Here is a 20,513-nt window from a genome sequence, read left to right on the forward strand (position 1 = left end):
AGCCGCATATTAACGCTGTGCAGAGGAAGGCAGGGGGAAGAGGAAAAGCTGCGCAGTTTTGGTGAGCAGAGTGAGCAGAACCCGTGCCGAGCTCCAGACTAGGAGTTCATGCACTGGAGAACCTTTGTTACCGCCGGCTCTGCTTAAGGCTCAGCCCCGTGCCGGTCTCCCGGTGCTTAGGGGAACGAAGTAGCCAAGCTCCCCGCCTTACGTAACTGCGTTAGCAGGGCTGTGCCAGGCTATTTCGAGCAGCAGTGCCCCTTTTCAAAGCCTGTACGCAATAAACCGTGCGGGACTAGGCCCGACACGGGTACAGGGGAGCCAGGGGAATCGGGACAGGGCGCTGCTGGAATCAGGACTGTGGCTGGAATGCGGGCCCGTGAGGGGATGGGGGGCATTTCGGTCGGGCTGAGGCCTCACGCGGGCGGGAGCCGGCACAGGAGCGGCTCGCAGCCCGGAGCGGGTTGACTGTGCCGGAGCGGTGCATCGGTCGATCCGCCGCTGCCGAGGAACCCGCCAGGACAAGGGCGGCGGGGTGCGCTAGGCTGCGCTCCAGTGGGTATTTACGGTAATGCGTCGTTACGGTAGCGCGGGAGGGCCTACGTGCGCGGGGCGGCGCGCGCGCGGCGCCGGTGCGTGCGCGGCCCCGCGAGGCGCGTCTCCCTCGCGAGCTCGCGGTGAAAGGATTTGGCGCCAGGCGGGTCCGGCTCCGCAGCTCCCGCAGCCGCACGAACCCCCCGCGCCTCCCGCCCGCACCCACCGCCCGCCGGGGCACCGACACACCGCAGGCAGAGCCAGAGCCGCCCGTCTGTCCCTGATCGCCGCCGCCCGCGCGCCGCCCAGGGACCGAGCCGCCAGTGCCGCCGCCGCCGCCATGAGCTGCTCGCCCGTGAACGTGAAGAAGCTGAAGGTGTCGGAGCTGAAGGAGGAGCTGAAAAAGCGGCGCCTCTCCGACAAGGGCCTCAAGGCTGAGCTCATGGAGCGGCTCCAGGCCGCGCTAGACCAGGAGGAGGCCGGCGGGGGCGGCCCCGCCAGCGGCGCGGCCGAGCCCGGCAACGGCAGCGTGGAAGGGGAGGCGGCAGAGAGCGGCGGGGGCGCAGCGCAGCTCCGCCAGGGGGGAGGCCCCGGCCAGGCCGCGGCCTCCGCCATGGAGGACGACGACGAGGAAGGGCTGGAGGCCGCCGATGGCGACGCCATGGAGCTGGGCGAGGAGAACGGCGAGCGGGCAGGGGCCGGGGGCGGCCCCATGGAGGAGGAGGCGGGCGGCGAGGAGGAGGAAGAGGAGGAGGAGGAGGATGAGAATGGGGACGACCAGGGTTTCCAAGAGGGGGAGGACGAGTTGGCCGACGAGGAGGAGGCCGCGGCCGGGGACGCCAACGGCCACGGTGACCAGCAGCCGCAGCAGCCCCAGCAGCCGCAGCAGCCCCCGCCGCTCCTCGCGCCGCGCAGCGGCGCCGCCGCCAAGGAGGCTCCAGGCAAGAGCGCTGGGGCCGCCTCGGGGCCGGCCGCTGCCTCCGGCCCGGCGGGCCCCGCCAAGCAGCAGCAGCAGCAGCAGAAGAAAGCGGAAGGCGGCGGTGGAGGCGGCCGCCCCGGGGCGCAGGGAGCCGGGGGTGAGTGAGCGTGACGGCGGGAACCGGGGTGGGGGGGGGGGAGATGGGGGGCCCATTAATCCCATCCCCCCCGCCGTGACGGGGGTTGCCCGCCCGGGGGGGGCTGGGAGGGGGGGGCAGCTTCCGGGGCGCGCGCGGGAGGACGTTGGCGGCCCCGCGCCTCGTGCTGTCCCGGCGGGGGGGGGGCGGGGAGGAGGGGCGTGGGGGGAGGGGCGGCGGAGGGGCCGCTGGGGCGCGCTGTGCATTGTGCGCTGTGCGCGCGTGACGTCACTTCCGGGCTGGGCGCCGCCGCCGCTGCACGGGATGGCGCTGGGAAGGCCTGGCGGTACAATGGAGGCGGGAGGAGGAGGAGGAATGCCTTCCCTGGGGCTCCCGCCCGCGGCCCGCCGGGAGGAGGCGCAGTCGTGCGTATCGCACGGTGCCCTTCGAGAGGCCGGCAATGTCCCGCTGCCCCCGTGGTGGGCGGGTGGTGGTGGTGTTGCGGGTCTGGCGGGTCAGGAGGTGGGGTTTTTTTTCAGTTTTTTGGTTTGGGGTTTTTTTATTATTATTTTTATTTTTTTTTCTTTTTTGGAGGGGAGTGTTGTGCTTTTTAGTGGAATCGTAACACTGAAGGCCGTACTGGCTGCTGTGGGGTGTATTGGCAGCTTCCGTATGCTAAATCATTTTTGATTGGTGACAAGCTTTAAGTCTCCCGTAAAAATTCAAGATACAGGGTTTTACCTTAGTAACATAGTAATATTCCGTTTTAAGATGTTGCTGCTTATCTCATGCGGTAGCTTGCTGCAAGTCTAAACCATCCTATAGATTTTATTTCCAATTAAACTAAAACTTAAAAAAAATAAATAATTGCTTCTGTTACAGGAGATGGTAAAACGGAGCAAAAGCCTGGCGAGAAGAAGAGAGGAGTGAAGAGACCACGTGAAGACCATGGCCGGGGATACTTTGAATACATTGAGGAAAACAAGTATAGCAGGTAAACAGAGTTGCTGCTAAGCAGCATTTTGTGATGAGGAGGAATAGAGTACCAAAATGTCATTTTAACTTAATGAAAATACATGTTACTTTATTATGTTTTGTTTGATTTTGTTTCTTTCAGGGCCAAGTCCCCTCAACCACCTGTTGAAGAAGAAGATGAACATTTTGATGACACAGTGGTTTGTCTTGATACTTGTGAGTAAACACACTTTTGTTTGCTCTGGAAACATGTGATGTTAAGTCTTTTAATCTTAGTGCCATGCTTTCTGAAAAGGGAGGATACATTTGTTCATTTTCGTTGCCAGGTAACTTAAGAAAAATTAGAAAAATACTGTGTTTCCACCTGTTTTTAGCAAATGAACAGAAAAATGAGTATGAGTAACATATGAGTATGTTAGTAGTAATAAGCTTGGTTTTCCTGTGAGATTTGTAGTGATAGACGACGGTTCTGTGAAGTAATCTTAACCAAAACACTAATTTGGTTTGGAAGCTTAGGTGGGTAAGTGTAGAGTGTCCATGGAACACCCTAGGGACAGCTTGATGGAACAGCTGTTCAGCACTACTGCCCAGAAAGCTCAGAGAGTAGCGTAACTGCTTATGAAATACAGTTTGGGAAGTGAGCTTCCTACATGACTTCCCCTGTTTATGTACCAACCAGTGGAGTGTTCTTTCTGTTTTCTGAAAAATTTAACAAAATCTGGTAATGCCTCCTCAGAAATGACCCATTCATGTAACCTGTGAGTGTGTGGGCCTTGGGTGGTGGTTTATGCAAGTGGGATGGCAGAGAGACTTGGTCAGTAGAGCATAGAAGTTGAGAAGTACCTGCAAACAGGTTTGGTTTGGGGGTTTTTTTGAGGCAAATTATAAACATTACTATTACTGTAACATACCATAATGGCAGAGTTGACATTTGTATTCCTGAGGGTAAGTATAAGTACTCAGCATAATATTAGAAAACTTGAAGTAATGCTTGAACTTGTTGGATTCTTACAGTGCCATGGAAGGAAAGCTTAACTTTTGGCATTGTCTGGCATATTTGTTAGAAGTTTCAGGTGATTTTACTCTACAAGAAATGGTTTGAAATGGAAGGAGGTATTAGTTTACAGTCACGTAAATTGCTGAATATGCCATCCCTGACATTTTGCTAACTAAGTCTCAAGTTTCTAGCTGCTAACCTGGTGAGTAGCCACTTCTGTGGGAGGTTTGGATTTTTCCAATAGCTGCATAAATAGCTACTTTTCATTATTACTGTTTCTAGTGATAATAGAATTTTCTAATAGAAAATCTTGTTACTGGACAAATTCTGATTTAAAGTGTTGACAGATTCTAGAGAGAAGATTCAAACACAGCTGTAAGGCTGAATTGTGTAATGAAGTGGCATTCTCTCTTCTGGATAGTGTTCCAGATGTGTAAGAGGCTTAGCCACTCTTATGTACTTTTTATTACCTGTGTCTCACAAAAAACCTGTAACTTCATATTCTGTTCTCATCTCCTGTTCTAAAGGTAGCCTGCAAAGGTGGGTTTCTTCTGTATGATTTTATTTGCTTTTCATGCAACAAATATGAGCTAGCAGTACTGATGAGAAGACACTTGAATCATTAATAGTATTTTTGGAATTGGGGATAGCTGTATGCAAACAAAACAACATTTTGTGCCTGAGAGTTGCCAGTAGTATAGGGCAGATGGCATTTTAGTGTATTCTGGCATCATGCAGGTTTTACATGAGAGCAGAATTCCTCACTGTCTGCTCATTTTGCTCCTTTCTTGTAACCATCAGATACGTTTGGAGCTGCTTCTGTGGATTCCTTGCTCTGGGGAATTCAAGTGTTGCATGCTGCACCTCTTGTTACCATTTGGTATTGTTTTTCTGAAACCTACTGAGATTCATTTGCAATTTCATTGCTTGCAGCTCTGAAGATGCTTGTAAAACCAAGGTTCCGCTTAGAATGATAGGTGAATTCATAGTGTGTAGGTTGTGTTTCTGGGCTGAAGTAGGTTCGTTTAGCACACTCTCTGTGCTTAGCATATCTGCTTCTGTCTTAACTGCTTTCATGTTAATAGACATAATCTAATTTGACTTGCTAATTGACTATGAACCAAAGACTACATTCAGTACTTAAGTAAAAACATTTGCGTTCACATTTACTTCTTAGCAGCCCTTAGGTTTGGGCTTGAGCAGTGAGGCTGCTTCAGAATCAAGGCCTCTAGAGGGTACTGTGGAGAGTACAATGCAGGTGGCATTGTTATTTGTATTGATGGAGAGAGGTAACTGACAAAGGGTGCAAACAGATATGGAGAAAGTTAGGGGTTTTTAAGCAGATGGAAAAAATAGAGGGAAATTGAGTGACAGAAGTGAAGGCTAAGCTTCAGTCTGCAGTTCCATTTAGACATGTTGCTTCTCTGAAAGTTCCTGGGTACTTGTTGGCAGTTTGTCTTAAAAATCACCTTTGAAAGCTGGCATCATCTTTAATGCATAAAATTTGACGCCTGTACTTTATTTTGTAATCAGAGTGAACAGAATGATTTTTGTGTTAACAGATAACTGTGACCTGCATTTTAAAATCTCAAGAGACCGGTTTAGTGCTTCCTCTCTGACCATGGAAAGCTTTGCTTTCCTTTGGGCTGGAGGGAGAGCCTCCTATGGAGTTTCTAAAGGCAAAGTCTGCTTTGAGATGAAGGTGAGTTAATGTTTATGGGAGACTTTTGCATGCTTAAATAGAATATTTATACTTGTCATATTTTTTGGACTTGGTTGAAACTAATTGATGTGAACGGGACTCTTAAACAGCCTTCTTTATGAGAAAGATGGCTCAGTTTGCAAAATTGAAACAAAAAACCAGAAATTAAAAAAAAACCCAAACAAAACAAAAAAACAACCTGCAAAACACTGCATTTATTCCGAATGTGAGACTTTTGGTCTGATTTTTAACCATGAATTCTATTTCGCATCTTATGTCTCAACGTTTAAAGTATTTTTATACTCTAGTCAGAAGTTTGCTTGTACTTCCTGAAGATGACAGGAAGCTTGCCTTTTTTTTTTTTTTTTTTTTTTTTAAGGGATATGAATTACCCCAACAGTCCTTTCTTGTTCTGCTTAGTCTTTGAGTTTGATCTGCTGGAGGCAGGGATTTGGGCTGGATGACCTCTAGAGGTCCCTTTCAACATCATTAATTCTGACATGATGCATTGAATGTGAATATCTAGCAGGTAGTTGAACTTTGAGAGCAAGAGTTCTCCTGAAGGGTAAGAATGGCGAAGAGCAGTCAGCCTTCTAGTAAAAACTGATTTCTCCAGCTTGTTGGTGGAAGAGGCACAGGATCACAAACTTGCTTATAAAAGTATTTCTTACTCCTTTTTTACTTAACAATGTTAAGGGCTTCTTTGCATATGATGGGCCTGTGTATATTAATCTGTTCTCTTTCTCTAGTGCTTTCAAATGTAACTGTGATTCCATTACCCAGCCTTTTGAATGGAGTGATTTCTGTGTCTGTTGATACCTATAACTGAGGAAGGCCAGTGAAGTGAAATTTATGTCACTATGTATTGTCCTGTTCACTTTTAAGAGTTTCAGCTCAAGTCACTTGATTGGATTAGTTGCAGAGGTTGATAGGATAATGATGGGTTTTTCACTTTATTTTGGTGAAGTTTCTAAAAACAGTTAAAGAACAGCAGGTTGCATGTGGACTCCAGTGCATTTAGGTGGTTTGTTGGGGTTTCTGGTGTGGTTGTGTTTGTTGCTACCTTTTTTTTTGTTTAACTTGGTTGTTTGGAACCTGGCAGCTTGCCCAGGAAGTCTGCTTAGAGTGAAAATGGTCAATATAATACTTTCCCTAGTCTCTAAGAAGCGGGTTTTTTAATACATTGTGCATTTTCTTAGCTAACTAATTTACTGTTAATCCCAACTTGATAGCAACTGGAGTTTTTAAAATAAATATGTGTATTAATTGTGATTTTAATACAGTGTCAAAAGGACTTAAGTCTTTTGACCACAGACAAGGGACTGCTATGATAAAGCAATGAAGATTTATGTTATCTTCAATCTTCATTGCTAAGTCAGGCAATAGAACTGTTTAGTCACCAGTTGTGGCTTCATATTCTTGAACATGTTTTATTTTTGCAGAGGGTGATGACTTAGACATAGCACAGATTTAACCAAAGTGTAAAGGTTCCAAGTATTATCTTTTGTTCTTCCATCTTCTTAGTGTATAATAAATACTGCTTACCTTTCACTGAATAATTTAAAAATAGGTTACAGAAAAGATTCCTGTTAAGCACCTGTACACAAAAGACATTGACATACATGAAGTGCGAGTTGGCTGGTCACTGAACACAAGTGGAATGTTGCTCGGTAAGGCTTAAATGTTTGATTGCTTTTGTGTTAATGTGGTTGAAGTTTTAAATACTTTTTTTTCTGAAGCAGGGGGAACAAGCTTAGTGGTTGTAGTCTCTGTGTTGCAAAAAAGTGGTCTTAATTTGAGTCATTCACTGGACATGGTGTGAGAAAGTTCATTACTGGGACCAAATAAAGTCCAAAAGTGTTCAGACCTGTAAGGGCTAGGGCCATAATTTAAGAATTAATTATTCCACTAATCATATATGGGTTGTGGAGAACATTTTTGAATACCTAACAAGGTAAAGGGTTTGTCTTTTTCATATAGTGTAGTGTCATAAGTAGAAAAGGGGGAGTTTCCTTCCCTCTACTTTTAAAGGATGAGGCATGGTATAAAATTTAACCCATGGTAACTACATTATCTTTTTTAATTTTTTTTTTGTCCTTTTTTTTCCTTTGTGGGAAAATCCTAGTTTCTGAAAATAGCTGGAAAGAAGGAAGTACATCTTCATTATATATATACATATATATGACAAATGATTATTATAATAATATTTATAACTTGTTGCTGAAACACATCTTTGGGGGAAATATTGGTGAGTTGGTATGTTTTGACATCAGCAACAGCTTTCTACTTAAGTTACACCTGAGTCCTTGTGTTTGACACTTCCTGTTAGCTTGTTCCTTGCAGCTTCATCCTCAGCTGTTGCATAGGCTGACTGTCTGCTAAACTCCCTTTAAAATGGGAGGGGTAAGTGCTCCTGGAGACTAACTTCAGAAAGCCTTTCTGACTACGTTACGGCAGGTATACCACTGCATAATCAGGTCTTCACAGTTTAAAAATACTTGTTCATGTCTTTATCTGACAGTTCAGCTTTTATTGTCACCATGAATCTGGAGCCAGCAGCATAAGGCTCTTAAACAGGGATAAGGAAACACTTCTGTTCTATCTCAAGGGAAAGTATTGAATAGAAGAATGAGCTTGTATAGCTTTTGGGGGGCTACATAGCTTGTTTCGGCATTAACAAAAATACTCTGAACAGCAGCTTGCTTAAGTAGCTGTAAGGTGATTTATGTCTAATGGGTTAGATGGGAAAGCTTATTAGTAATTAGTTTAAATTGTTCCTTCAGGTGAAGAAGAATTTTCTTATGGGTATTCTCTAAAAGGAATAAAGACATGCAATTGTGAGACTGAAGACTTTGGTGAGAAGTTTGATGAAAATGATGTGATTGGATGTTTTGCTGTAAGTTTCCACTTAAATTTTCTTTTGAGCGAAGACATCCTTGAATTTTTAGACTGCTTTGACATTAGTAGCAGTAAAGCAAATATATAAAATCATGGGAGTAAGACAAGTTGTTTAACATAGGCAGGCAGTAGAAGCAGCAGCTATTACTAACAGTGTCTGCTGACAATGTGAATTCATATTCGTGGATAAATGTCTTTAAAGCCTTTCAACAAAAAACAGATCTTGAACAAGATGATCATTGACAGTGTCTCATTTAGAAGAGAAAATTTACTTTATTTGCTTTATGAAATAACATAAAGTTTCCTTATGAAATAACATATAGTTACAGAAGTTGAATGAACATAGCCAGTAGACTGAAGTGACTAATTACCTGTATAAAGTGAGTTAATTTTATCCAAAATAATACTTTGTCTAAAAAACAGAATTTTGATGGTGATGAAGTGGAACTCTCATATTCCAAGAACGGGCAAGAGCTTGGTGTTGCATTCAAAATAAGCAAGGAAGTTCTTGATGGACGACCACTCTTTCCACATGTTCTCTGCCATAACTGTGCAGTTGAGTTCAACTTTGGTCAGAAGGAGGAACCTTATTTCCCTGTACCTGAAGAGTATACCTTCATCCAGAAGGTCCCCCTGGAAGATAGGGTCCGAGGACCAAAGGGACCTGAGCAAAAGAAAGATTGTGAAGTAAGTTTCTTCTGATCTTCTCAAAAGTTGTTAAAGCAGATGGAAATGGTGGGGTTAAGGAGACTATTCTACCTCATTCCTGACATTTTTGTTTGGGAGCTTTGATGTTTAGTGTCTTATGACGTGCTCACTACCACTACCTTCCCCACCCCCACATCCTCCCTCTAGTATCTATTAGGTATGCTGGGCTAAGTTGTGTATTAAAGAAAATCTTTGAACTAGTATCTCAAATACAGAACTTTTTGTCATAGGTGGTAATGATGATTGGCTTGCCTGGAGCTGGCAAGACTACATGGGTTACCAAACATGCAGCAGCAAATCCTGGAAAATACAACATTCTTGGGACAAATACTATTATGGACAAAATGATGGTAAGTGATAAGTCATTTTATTTCTTTTTATACTGAAAACTTGCTGTAAAGCTATGGTTCTTGGTATCAAAGAAACGGACAACTTCGCTCCCATTCTTGTTGAAAAAAAGACTGGCTGTCGCACTTAGTGCTGTGGTCTGGTTGACAAGGTGCTGTCAGATCATAGGTTGGACTCAGTGATCTCAAAGGTCTTTTCCAAACTAATGACTACGTGTAAAGATTTTATTATCTTGCTGGGCTGCTTATTCACATATGGCAGGATTCTGAAGCTTTTCATGGTAATAATATGTAAGAAGTAGTTGGCTGTTGTTGACTACTGAATGTATTTCTACTTCTCTGTACATCACTGTTCTCAGAATACAACATTTAGCTGGAATTAGTATTGCGATGAGTATACTTGAACTGAATGGTACCAGTTCTTGTGGAGTCTTTGTTTATAAATCTCTTATGTTCTATGCAGGGTTGAGAATTTCAATTAAGAGTTTGCAGCAGCTGTGGCCTTGAATTGAGTGGCCCTTGAAGTGTGGTGCAAAGCATTTAGCAAAGAAAAATGCCACACATACAGGAGGACTGCACTGACTAACTGGGAAATCTCCCCATAGGTTGCAGGTTTTAAGCGTCAGATGGCAGACACTGGAAAACTTAACACACTGTTGCAGAGAGCTCCACAGTGTCTTGGAAAGTTCATTGAGATTGCAGCTCGTAAGAAGCGGAATTTCATTTTGGATCAGGTAGAAGCTTCAGTGAAAAACGTTTAAGGAAATTTGTTATAGGCTGTGTTGTAGTAATTAATTGGGATTAAAGTTACGTTATAATAGCGGTTGTTTCAGTTACTGACTTACTACTCATTCAGGGGACACAAAGTTGAGATATTATTTCAAATGCTTGTCTGAAATTCTCTACATTTATGGGATGTGGGAGGAATAGTGTTTTAACACGTTGATACAAGCTCGTAACTTTGCATTATGCAGCATCTTTATGTCCAGTTATTTGTAAACTTCATTGCAAGCTCTTGTAGAGGTGAAGTCTATACACCATAAGTTGACTTCCTTAACTCTTACAATGACAGCTACGTGTAGTAAGTTACTGCATTTTTTTCAGACAAATGTGTCTGCAGCTGCGCAGAGGAGAAAAATGTGCCTGTTTGCAGGCTTCCAGCGCAAAGCAGTTGTTGTTTGCCCAAAAGATGAAGACTACAAGCAAAGAACACAAAAGAAGGCAGAGGTGGAGGGAAAAGATCTTCCAGAGCATGCAGTTCTCAAAATGAAAGGCATGGAACATAATCCTATACTGTGTTTTAGGATGCTGAGTATCTGTTTAAAGGATTAAGTAAACGTGAAGTCTAAAAAATCACTTTATCTTAAACAGTTGTACTTACAAAAAACTGGAAGACTATTGTAACTTGGTAGGATAACACTATATTGTGTTCCCTCTGCTGCAGTCCTTAACACTACTCAGTTATGGTGATACGCTTCATGCAGATGCACAAAGCTGTCTTGGCATAAAAGTGCCCTATATACGTGACATATTTGGCAGAAACTGGTGTTCTGAGTGGAGGCTTATAAAAGAAAAAAAAAAGATAGGCAGAATGTTTTCGAGGTTTGGAACAGTACTGGCAACTCCATGAAGACCTGTTTATTACCTTTGTCACTGCTACATTTCCTAAATGCTCAGATTATGTAATTTTGTCCCTATGCTGAGGAGATGGAGAGGGTGGGAGGAAGAATGGGGAAAAGGTGGTTAAATTGCGGCTTTGATTGTAGCTGAATGTAGATGCTGAATACTCAGTGTTTTTGCAATTATAGGGAACTTCACACTGCCAGAGGTAGCAGAATGTTTTGATGAAATAATCTATGTAGAGTTGCAAAAAGAAGAAGCTCAGAAGCTTTTGGAACAGTACAAAGAAGAAAGTAAGAAAGCTCTTCCACCAGAAAAGAAACAGAACACTGGCTCAAAGAAGAACAAGAAGAGCAATAAGAATCAGTTTAATAGGGGTCAGAGAGGACGTGGAGGATTCAACATGCGGGGCAACTTCAGAGGAGGAGGTGAGCCTAGAAATAAATCTGAGACTTCTGGAGGTTGCTGCTGCTGGGGAAAAAGGTTGTAGTACTTGGATTGCAGTTACTACATAGTGGGAACCTTGATCTCAATTTCAGTAAGTTTAATGTTTTAGTGCATAGCTAATTATCCAGCTTGAGTTGAGAGGCTTGTCAGAGCTTGGATTGCACTGTTCATCTTCATGTAGGAAATATGTAAGACCTAACAATTAAAGTAACTCTCTCCCTGCAGTCCCTGGCAATCGTGGTGGATACAACAGGAGGGGAGGCAACATGCCTCAGCGAGGTGGTGGAGGTGGCGGTGGTGGTGGTGGCAGCAGTGGAGCAATTGGCTACCCATATCCTCGCGGCCCTGTCTTTCCAAGCAGAGGTGGCTACTCAAACAGAGGAAACTATAACAGAGGTGGAATGCCCAACAGGGGAAACTACAACCAGGTGATGCTTTTGAGGGGGCACTGACAAGTTGAACTACAGTACTTTGGATGATGTTGTTTGACAGCTCTGGTGCCTATAAGGAGTCACAAACTTGATTGTGGTGCTACACTGATACCATGGTGCAAGGCCTTTCTGGTTTAGTGCATGTGCCCAGGGCTCTGAAAGCTGTGTAGCAACTGCTGATGTGGGGGGTTCATGTTAGGGCTGTACCTCTGTCCTGTTAAAAGTGGAGACTTTTTAGCGCGTGCATGTGAAGGGTTGTCTTTGTTTTTTTGTGTTTCTTCCCCATCCCAAATAATAGTAACTGCTGTTTGGCCTGAGGGTCAAAGTGTATCTTTATCAAACATGTAGGGAACTTTCTGGAAATAGCTGTGCACAGAGTCTTTGTTTTGGTATCTGGTAATGAGCACAACTAGTAAAGACACACGAGCCTAGATCTTACCTGTTGGAATATTGGTGGAACTATTGGAAAACAAAATTTGGATTACTGAAGAGCCAGCAGATGGAGCCCAAGCCAGTAAACATGGCTCAGGTTTGCCTAATACTGACAAACAGGAGGAAATCAATGTCCCTTTGTTGTACCTTAACTTCTGTTTGAAGTTTTGTGGGCTAGCTCTTCTATTTTCAGTTGTGTGACCCATATCCCTTTGTCTGATCAGATAACATACCCTTGTAGCAACTACAGCCTTTCCTAACTAAAAATAGACAAGCTTTTGTATTTTTAGTTGTCCTGGTGCATTTAGCAGCTGGAAATAGGGTGAGTCAAAACTGGATTAGCCAGCTTTCCAGAGCAGGCAACAGCAGTTTGAGCTGGTTTATTAATTCTGAGGTACTTGCCCCATGCTTAAAAAGCAGTTGCTTCAGGAGGGGGGAGGGAGGAGACTTTTGATATTCTAGTGTTTATCAGGGAGGGATGTTTTGGTGATGTGTTTTTCTATTAACCTGGGGCTGATACTTCTATATGGTGTGTGATGTGCAAAGTATTGGGACACTGCTAAAAAATACATACAGACAAAATAGTTAAAAACTGTTGTCCTCTTGCAGAACTTCAGAGGAAGGGGAAATAATCGTGGCTACAAAAACCAATCTCAGGGCTACAACCAGTGGCAGCAGGGTGTAAGTAGTCCCAACTTTATCTTTTTACTGATGGTTAACTTCAATGTTGCAAAGTGCTGACTGAAATAAGTAGATGCATAATCAAAAGTGGATAGCAAAATCTTCTAATGCTAGGTGATATCACTATAAATAGCTTCCTGTGCAAAACTTAATCTGCCTTGATGGTCTTGATATATCAAATACCAGCTGTGGCATAATGATCTTCATGGTATGTTGTACTTGGCTTCACATTACTGCTGTGAAGTGAACTTTTAACTGCCTTCAGTTGTTCAGGAACTTGCTGCTCTTGGAGAGGACTTTAATCCTCTCGAGTTCCAAGGGAACTAGATGTTTGTTAAATGCTTTCTTTTTTCTCCCAAGTAAGAAACGTAACCATTATGTGATTGCGGGTTAAAACTAACTATTTATTAATCTGTTGCAGCAATTCTGGGGTCAGAAGCCATGGAGTCAGCATTATCACCAAGGATATTATTGAATACCCAAATAAATGAACTGATACATATTTCTCCAAAACCTTCACAAGAAGTCGACTGTTTTCTTTAGTAGGCTAACTTTTTAAACATTCCACAAGAGGAAGTGCCTGCGGGTTCCTTTTTTAGAAGCTTTGTGGGTTGATTTTTTCTTTTCTTTTTTTGTACATTTTTAATTGCAGTTTTAAAGTGATTCGTAAGAGAACCTCAGCATTGTGCACGAAAAGAGAATGTGTCAGTATTTCAGGGTTCTACATTTTATCTGTAAAATGTGACTTTTTTTTTACCACAACAAAAGTAAAATGTTGCTTTGTACCTGGTGTCTTTTTATTAAAGAATTTTCTCCTTTTTCCCCATCCCCCAATTTCTAAGAAACAGTCGTGAGTCATGTCACAATACAATAGAAATGTTAGCAACCAGATTCGTATGGAGGCATCTTAGTAGCCCTCAAATACCATGAGATTATGTAAAGCTCCCTATTACACTCCATCCTCTCTATGAAGCTCTTGGGTGGGGAGGGGAGGAAGGGGAGGCAAAAGTTTCTGGCAATAACTAGGACTTTTTTGTACCATTTGGAACTCAGTAAGATGTTGGGGGCAAAGAGGAACCTGGGGCTAAATAGTGATGGTGGAGTGTATGTAGAAGCTCTTAAAGTTGTAAAACTCGGTTGCTTTATTTGTGGAGGCTCAACTTGTGAAGGTACAACACCATAATTTTTTTTCCATTTGTTCTGCATTTTGATTCTGAAAAGAAGCTGGCTTTGCCCATTTCTTATTAAACAAAACTTGTTGTAAATCCAGTTGTCTAATGGGATCTATATGAAGTTAGCTGTGTGTCTGTATAACTCTTTCCCCACAAAATACTGTATACCTAGTGTGCTTGTAGTAGTTACTCCACCATTTTGTAAGCTAATGAAGCTGTGAGTCACCCATTTTATATCTTAATTTTTAATCATGTCAATTCTCAAATGGGTGTATCTCCCTTAGCCTGCTGATTCCTTTTCTCTTTAAAAGAAAGTGGGTGGAGAAGTTTAACTCTTAGACGTTTGTTTGCAATAAAATAAATTCATTTTACTCTTGTTTGGGATTGTCACCATCAAGGTCTAAAATCCCGTTAATGCTATAAAGAGGAAGAGAATGTATGAAAGCGACGATGTTGGACAGTTTTAAACTCATTACTGTACATGCTGAAATACTTGTGTTTCTTTAAAAAAAAACTGGTGGTTGCACTGTTAGAGATCTATCACATGTATAATTCACAGTTTAACATGGTTATATGTATAGGGCAAAAGTCTTTGAGTTGCGCCTGCATCATGTAAATCCACTTAACCTCTTTATTGTAAAATAGACATTAGGGAGGGAGTAGGAGAAGGACAGGGAGTAGGACAGGAGGAAGGATTGTCATGGAGTTTAACAGAGAGCTTCAATTTGTTTTAACTGCTATTTTGTTCAGCTTTATGCTTCTGTAAATTTGTAGTGGCAATGTTAGCTGCTAACTTGCGTTTCAATGCCGTAAGACAGGGAAAAGATGTACCCATTGTAAGAGGGACACGGGGTCTACGCGTGGGAACACATGGCACTGCTGCCGTCGGGGCCCTGGGGTGTGCTGGCAGTCCCTGTGGCAGTGTATGGACTAGCAGAGGCTCCCTGGCAGCAGCCTAGAGCTAGAGTCGTGTGCTGTGCTTGCAACTTTTCTCCAGTGTTAGTCAATTTCTAGTAGTCTTCAGAAGTAAAGATAAACTTGTGTTGCTCTTCTAGCCTTTATAGCAGATGCCATTGCATATTGACATTAAACATTAACAGCACCACCTCCTTGTTAATAGTGCTTTAAATCATCCCTTTACTTTGAATGAGAAAAATGTAAATTGTCTTAAAAGAAACACTATTTAATGAAATTTGGGGAATTGAAACCCAAATATGTTTTGCTGAAATGGAGTTTTCTTTAGACTTGCAAAAAAGTTTAGTGTAATTAAAATCCATTTCCCTTCTACCCTCCTCACAGGAACTAACACTTTGTATGGAGTGCTGATCCTTTGCTTATTTTGGTACTCTATAAAATGATACAGTCTTAAAAGAAAATATAACAGCCTACACTTACTATGTGGTTGTAAAGCCTGTATTTCAATTCAAAAGTCTGGGATGTTTTGTTTTCAGTTTCTTTGCTGTATGGTATTTAAAAAAAGCCCCAACGAAACAGCCACACGTGAAGTGCCTCAACTCTCAAAAGGAGTATCCTCTTTCTATTAAAAAAATACTCCTCTCCAACAAAAGCCATTTTGGTAAGTTCAGCACTATCTGAGGAACAGAATTCAAAAAAGCTTCAGCACATGGTCTACTGGGATACATGTAGCTCAGAGAGGGGGTGGAAAAGTCCAGGTACATCCCGCTCGTCATTGTCACAGCTGAGTGGAGAGCAGCGCTTGCATGTGTGTTCAGCCTGGGTCCGCCCACACAGACTCACTCTCAATGTAGCTCTGAATATTCCTAGAGAAGGGATTTATTCTGCCATGTGAAAATGGCTTTTATAGAGAAGCAGATATCTAAAGAGTCATCAATACTAAAAAACCCCCACAGTTTGCATTTAAAAAGGACAATATGAAACTTAGCTGGTGGCTACAGAAAGGTGAGGAGGGCACAGCTGTACATTGCCAAAACGAGAGGGCTGAGCCATCTGTTATATTGAGTGATTTCTTGCAGCTTACAAGAGCTTGTTTACATGCAGAAAAGTACCTGGATTAGAGTAGCCGTGCTGCTGGTGCCAGTGGCACAGATAGTGGCATACAACACTGGGGCTTGGGTTCATGTTTTGAGGTGGTTTTCCTTTTGGAGTGCAAACTGGGTTTGGCTTTTTCTAACTGAGATGGGGCTTTTTTCTAACAGAGTACAAACGTGGGTAACCTCGGGTTTGGCTCTGTGACAACAGGACCACAGCACATGGTGCCTTGTGCAGCTGCTGGTGGCAGTGCCAGTGCTGCTGCTGGTGCTCTCCTTGCAGCCCTGTGATGAAGCTACTGCCATCTCATCCTGCAGCAGGCAGTGGCCACCCTGCCTTGCTTGAGGGGGCTGTGCACGCTTAGCTGCAGGCCCAAGGCAGGACTGTGTTGCGTGTCCCAGGAGGAAGCATCCGGATAACAACCAAACAAACTCCAGTTGTATTTCTGCCTTTGCTAGTAACAGTTGCTAGGATACACACTGTGTACATGGAGGTGCTTCCCTGGTGCTCCAGGGTCTTGGCGAGGGGCGGTGTCCTTCATGAAAGGACTTTGTGAACAGACTCAGCTGTGGGACATCAAGGGCAGGCTTTGGTTCTGGGGTGGCTTATGAGATCCCTGTCCCCAGACCCAGCTCTGCTGTCAGGAGCTGCCTTACCAGTGTGCTGGGCTGCTTCCTCTGCTGCACCGGGAGTACTCAGCAGTCCTGCCATCTGTGTGTAGGAGCTCGGTGTAAGTGGCACCTATACACGAGCTCCTTTCAGTGCCTACTGCAGGACAGCTCAGCAGCAAGGACGTTTTTAGACACTGTCCCCACTTTTTCTGATAGTGAAATGAATTAAATCAGTCTTCTGGCAACACCCTGTGCAATCAAAGCCACTTGCATTAAAAGAAAAATTCTTACCTGTGGTGTAAGCCACTAATTTTTTTCTTCTTGCAACACTCCAAGCAATGCTTTTAATAGAAATAGGTGATGAAGTCATCTTTTAAGATTAGGAAGTTTCCTTGTCCATGACCTTTTGGAAAACTAGACCAGTGCTTACTGACAGGGCAACCTCAGACTAAGCCACAAGAAATCAAGCTGAGTTGCAGAGATGTGAAATATTTTGACACTTCTGCAGATGTTTACTGCCAGGGGCTGGGCTCTCCCAAGCAAAGAAGCGTGCACACGCTGTATTTGTGAACTAGAAGAGTAAGTACAGCTGGAGACAACTTGGTCCAAAGCACTGTGGAGGATGGGGAAAACTCCAGGGTGTCAGAAAAAGCTGCTGAGGAGAAGGCAGAAACTCAGAAGGGCATCTCTGTAACTCAGGTGGCAGACTGGCTGTTGTAAGGTTAGAGCAGCACCTCTCTCATGCACATCCTCATCCCAAGCAAAGCCCCCATGCAGGTAGGGAGGGGAAGGAGGCCTTATCTTTAAACAGTGTCAGAGTAGTGGTTAGTTTTGTGCAGCTTCTCTGCTTTGCTAGGCACCAGCCATCTCCTCCAGCACAGAAGGCCTCTCCAGAGCCAGCCCTGGGAACTGGCTGAAATCAGGACTTGGCCAGCATTTACTCTGGATGTGACTCTTGCCTTAGTTTGTCTTTCTGCCAGTACTGGGAGTGGCAGGAGGATTCAGCAATTAATTGGTTGCTATGTAAACTTAACTGTAGCTTAAAAAAGATGCTCAATGCTTAACACGTCGTCAGCATCGATAGCAAAAAACAAAGGCAAGTGTAAAAAATCTAGAAATACAATTGTATTGTGGGCGACTTGATATGCAAGTGTTACTTTACAGCAAGTTTTTGTTACCTCTTCCGGTTTAGGAGACAATCTTTGATCTGCAGAGTATTTTTGGTCCTAGAAGTTACTAAAATCAAAGCTATGGGTAAGACAAATCAGTTTTTCCCTCAAACTTTTTCATGCTCAAAAATTTTTTACAACTTGGTAGCCCAGGGCAGATTCAATTTCCACTAATGATGGGGGGGGGGGGGGGGTGGTATCTGCTGTCTGGTTAGCACAAAAGGATTGAAAGGGTACTCATTGTCCCAGTGTTAACTATCTCTTAGCTAGGATCAGATGGCTGCTTACTAGGACACCTCTGATAACTCCTATGGCATATAAATGCATGTATGTGTCCTCTAGTCTGAGTGTGGCCTTCATTTATGTCACATTAGCCTGCAATAACTTCTGACACACTGTGCTCTGGAGGTTTTCCTCCAGGTATTAACAAAGATTTGTTTGCCTTAGACATGGGGAGTTCTGAAATGGTGCTGATGCCCAAGACAGTTACAAAATTAAAAAGCCCAGAATGGTACTGAGTATCTCCCTGGACATAAATACACACGTAAAATACCAGTGATTGTTTACAAGGTGGGAGGTGCAGGAAAGGTCTGATTCTCTCTTTTCAGTTTCCATGTAACCTACTCATGTGTAAGCTAGAGCTATATTTGGGCTCTGCTGAACTTCCAGCTTTGGGGGGCTGTTGAGCAAGCAGGTGAGATAAGCTTTATATTATAAAATAATAATATTAAAATATAATATTATATAATTATATAATATAATATTATAAATATAATATATATATATATTATAAAAGGACGTCTGTATTTGCAGTAAGAAAGTAGTGAGAGATGGAGGAAAGAAATTAGTAAGTCTCAAAGGAGGTATTTACTTGTAATATCTTTTTCTGAAAGAAGTGACACTTGGGGTTTGCTCACATCATGCTGAGAGACAAGACTCAGAAAGTTGAGCTACCCGAGGTGAGTCCACAAGCAGCATCACATGCAGGTTGTGAGCAGCAGAGCTATGTTCCCAAAGCCTGGCAGCTCCACATGCTGCACACCTTGTCTTAGCTGTGTGCTCCCTGCTGCTGCCAGAGCACCTGCGATGCTGTGGGGCCTCCCACACAGCCTGGGAGCACTGCATCGGAGAGAACAATTCCTGAAGGCAAAAAGGGATGCTCTTGAATGAGTCAGGTTGTCCTCTGCATGACACTGGGCTTTTCCTGCCTTGGGTTTTGCAGATTCTCTGTCTCTCTGTAGGCTGCAGAATCACAGGGATTTGCTTCTGGACATGGAGTCCATCCTCCCACTTGTGGCAGGACTGGCACCTGTGATCAGGTCAGCTGGGGCTTTGTCTAAATGATGCTTGAAAACCTGCAAAGAGTGAAAATTACACGGCCTCTCTGTGCTGCCCAGTGCATTGCCCTCAGAATAAACTGGGCCTGTCCTTCTGCCTGGCCTGGAGCTCCCAAGCTGGAGTTCATGGCCATTGTCCCTGCCACATCTCCTGCAGCTATCAGATGTTTGGCTCCACCTTTGTAACTGTCCTGCAGATAATACTAGGCTCTTATTAGTTCACCCCACAGACTAAATCCAACTCCTTCCACTGTCTCTCCAGAGGGCAGGCCTTGAGCACTGTGAACACCTTGGGAGCCCATCACTGGAGACTCTACATTTTTTCAACATCCTTGTTGAGCAAGAAGCCCAAAGCTGAACAGCGATATTAGATGCACTGCTTAGCAGTGTCAGTACTGGTGGATAAGTGCATCCCTTCATTCGCTGGCCACATATTTCCTGATGGAGCCCAGACTGCAGTTTGACTTATTTACAGAGAGAACACTCTCCTGGCCCACATTCAACTTGGCAGCCACTCTAAGACCCATCCTCTTCAGCAGGGCTGCTACTCAGCTAGCTGCTTCCCAGCCTCTAGTGGACACTCCATTAGGCAAGCAGCTGCCCTATAAAACAACAACAAGAAGAATAGAATAATTATAGACTAATAAAAACATCTATTGTTGAATAGTGAGACAAGCACCTCAAAAAGAAACATTAATTGTAAATTACTTGTGCAAATTAAATATCTTGTGTGTTAGCCCTATTTAGTCTGAGGGACTTTGGAGAAAGCAGCTGTGACAGTTCAATAAGAACTATTTCAATACTTAAGTATCAGTAAACACAACATTTAAATGTAACAATCTGGGTATTTGGATTCCAGATACAGGATATTCCATCAAGTATCTCCTGTGTGGAGCAGAGCCCACCAAGCATCACACCAGCTGCCAAAGCTCGAGATGACTGCCTGGTTCCCATATGTGGCTGAGATAGGAGCTGCTTTCTCCAAAGGAAAGGAGGCGGGGGCAATCACTGTGATCCAGTGCTCCGGTCCGCAGGGCTGCACGCTGAGCCCAGACCTGAGAAATCTCCACAGTCTGCTTGGCGGTGGAGAAGGTGGTGGAGACAGGGAGACACTTCCTGAAAATCAGTATCCTCCCAGCAGCTCCCGCTGCTGCTGCTGCTGCTGCTGCTGCTGCTGCTGCTGCTGCTGCTGCTGCTTCAGCGTCTGCGTTGGCACAGCCCCGGGATATTTATGTGCCTCCACCGCCTGGCAGCTGGCCAATGCCTTTTTATTTTTTTCCTTTAAGGAAACACCCGCATAAGGGAAACGAGAGACTCCAACCGTTTCTTTCAGCAGATCCTCATGCAGACAATGAAGAAAAGTTTTCAGGAATGATCTTGGTTTTAT

At 44.0% G+C, this 20,513-nt stretch overlaps 1 protein-coding gene across 1 annotated transcript; it reads left to right on the forward strand.

Moving 5' to 3' along the window:
• Window positions 1-629: 629 nt before the first annotated feature.
• Window positions 630-15,103, forward strand: HNRNPU (heterogeneous nuclear ribonucleoprotein U). Its single transcript, XM_058835608.1, has 14 exons — window positions 630-1,610; window positions 2,472-2,583; window positions 2,707-2,780; window positions 5,124-5,263; window positions 6,834-6,933; window positions 8,047-8,159; window positions 8,585-8,848; window positions 9,100-9,219; window positions 9,822-9,950; window positions 10,321-10,489; window positions 11,025-11,264; window positions 11,509-11,711; window positions 12,756-12,827; window positions 13,249-15,103. The coding sequence occupies exons 1-14, from the start codon at window positions 875-877 to the stop codon at window positions 13,300-13,302; spliced, it is 2,526 nt and encodes an 841-aa protein (XP_058691591.1). The 5' UTR covers window positions 630-874; the 3' UTR covers window positions 13,303-15,103.
• The last annotated feature ends 5,410 nt before the right edge of the window (window positions 15,104-20,513 follow it).

This window comes from Poecile atricapillus, chromosome 3 (assembly GCF_030490865.1).
Source record: "Poecile atricapillus isolate bPoeAtr1 chromosome 3, bPoeAtr1.hap1, whole genome shotgun sequence".
Classification (NCBI taxonomy): Eukaryota; Metazoa; Chordata; class Aves; order Passeriformes; family Paridae; genus Poecile; species Poecile atricapillus.